This window comes from Plasmodium cynomolgi, chromosome 6, assembly GCF_000321355.1.
Source record: "Plasmodium cynomolgi strain B DNA, chromosome 6, whole genome shotgun sequence".
NCBI classification, from domain to species: Eukaryota; Apicomplexa; class Aconoidasida; order Haemosporida; family Plasmodiidae; genus Plasmodium; species Plasmodium cynomolgi.
Genome location: NC_020399.1, coordinates 17311 through 18703, shown reverse-complemented (window position 1 = coordinate 18703; position 1393 = coordinate 17311). Strand labels below are relative to the sequence as shown.

General features: G+C 37.0%; 1 protein-coding gene across 1 annotated transcript; it reads left to right on the top strand.

Moving 5' to 3' along the window:
• Positions 1-443: 443 nt before the first annotated feature.
• On the top strand, positions 444-1317 carry PCYB_061030 (hypothetical protein; the record flags this gene model as incomplete). The annotated part of the gene is made up of 2 exons (XM_004221270.1): positions 444-557; positions 802-1317. 2 exons carry the CDS (start codon positions 444-446, stop codon positions 1315-1317), a joined length of 630 nt encoding a protein of 209 aa, XP_004221318.1.
• Between the last annotated feature and the right edge of the window lie 76 nt (positions 1318-1393).

The following is a 1393-nucleotide window of genomic DNA, read 5'->3' as shown; positions in this document are numbered from 1 at the left end:
TTTTTAAAAATATTTTTTACCAAGTTAAGAATAATAATTATTTTTTTAAATCATCTCCAAAGTCACCTTTACCTCACTCTATATTCCCAAGTATAGAAGTAGGCAGAGAGCATATGCATGTTATATACATGTGCATATTATATGCCTATTATATGCATATAATATACGTATTATATTCCTCTTGATTGTCCACCCCGCCCTTTCGCAGCTCTGAAGCAGCCGGTTCTGCAGTTAATAAAGGGGGGGAGCGCAACGGCCACTGCGTTTGCAACAGCATATGCAGTAGAGAAAATACATTATGCATCATATATATTATATGCATAGGGGCGCGTGCACATATGCTCACGTTGCATACATTAACATGAACCTGAAAATTTTTCCTTCCCCCTTGCAGAACCAATCACATTGTAACACCCCGTTTTAGTACTTTTACTTTAAGCAAGATGGCTACTCTAAACAAAAACACAATCACAAAAGAAAAAATGAAGGTTTTTTCTTTTTGCGTGAAAATATTTTCATTCCCTGTGTTGTTCTGGATACTGAACAACTGCAGCCATGTAAGCCGACCGCGCGTCATCTCGCATCATCTCGCGTCATCTCGCGTCATCGCGCATCATGCATCATATGTAGCATATGTATCATACTGTCGGTGCGCGTGCAGACCACACCAAGCCAGACAAGACCAGATTAGACCCCATTATATATACATACAAAAAACATGTATAACGCATTTGTGCCCCATTTCGAATAATACATATATATACTTACACTTCACTTGCCTTTTCTTCGCTCCCTTTTTAGGCCCAAAGCAACAAAGACGTAAGGGCAAATGAGTATATTAACAGAGCGTTAGCCGAAGTAGAGGTTGTAAATGGACAAGAAATAATAAAGTTAGCAGGTCCGATTACAGACTATGAAGAATATGCAGATTTTATAGAAACTCCCAAAAAACGAAAAGCTCAAAAGGTGGTATCAGGCGTTGTTGAAAAACCACGAATTAGAAAAAAAGTCATTAAAAGAAAAAGAGTAATAAAGCCAGGATCACCAGAAGCCAAAATGGAAGAGACAAAAGCCTTCTGGAATAATTGCAAACATTTTGGTCCTACCAGTACACCACACACGGGAGAACATTTGAAAGGTTTACCTAAAAAATACTATTTATCTGAACTAAAAGAAATCGAAGATGAAGATGATGAGTTCGATATATATTATGATCCCACGTTTGGAGTCGACTTCAGATGTGGTGTTGAAGGATTGGAAGAATTCATAGAACCATTTTTGGAACATAATTTTAATGTTGAAGATGATGAGGTATGAAGATCGCATCTGAAGAGGAGAAGAATAAGAAAGACAAAAAAAAAGAAAAAGAGGAAAAAAAGGAAAAAAAAACAAA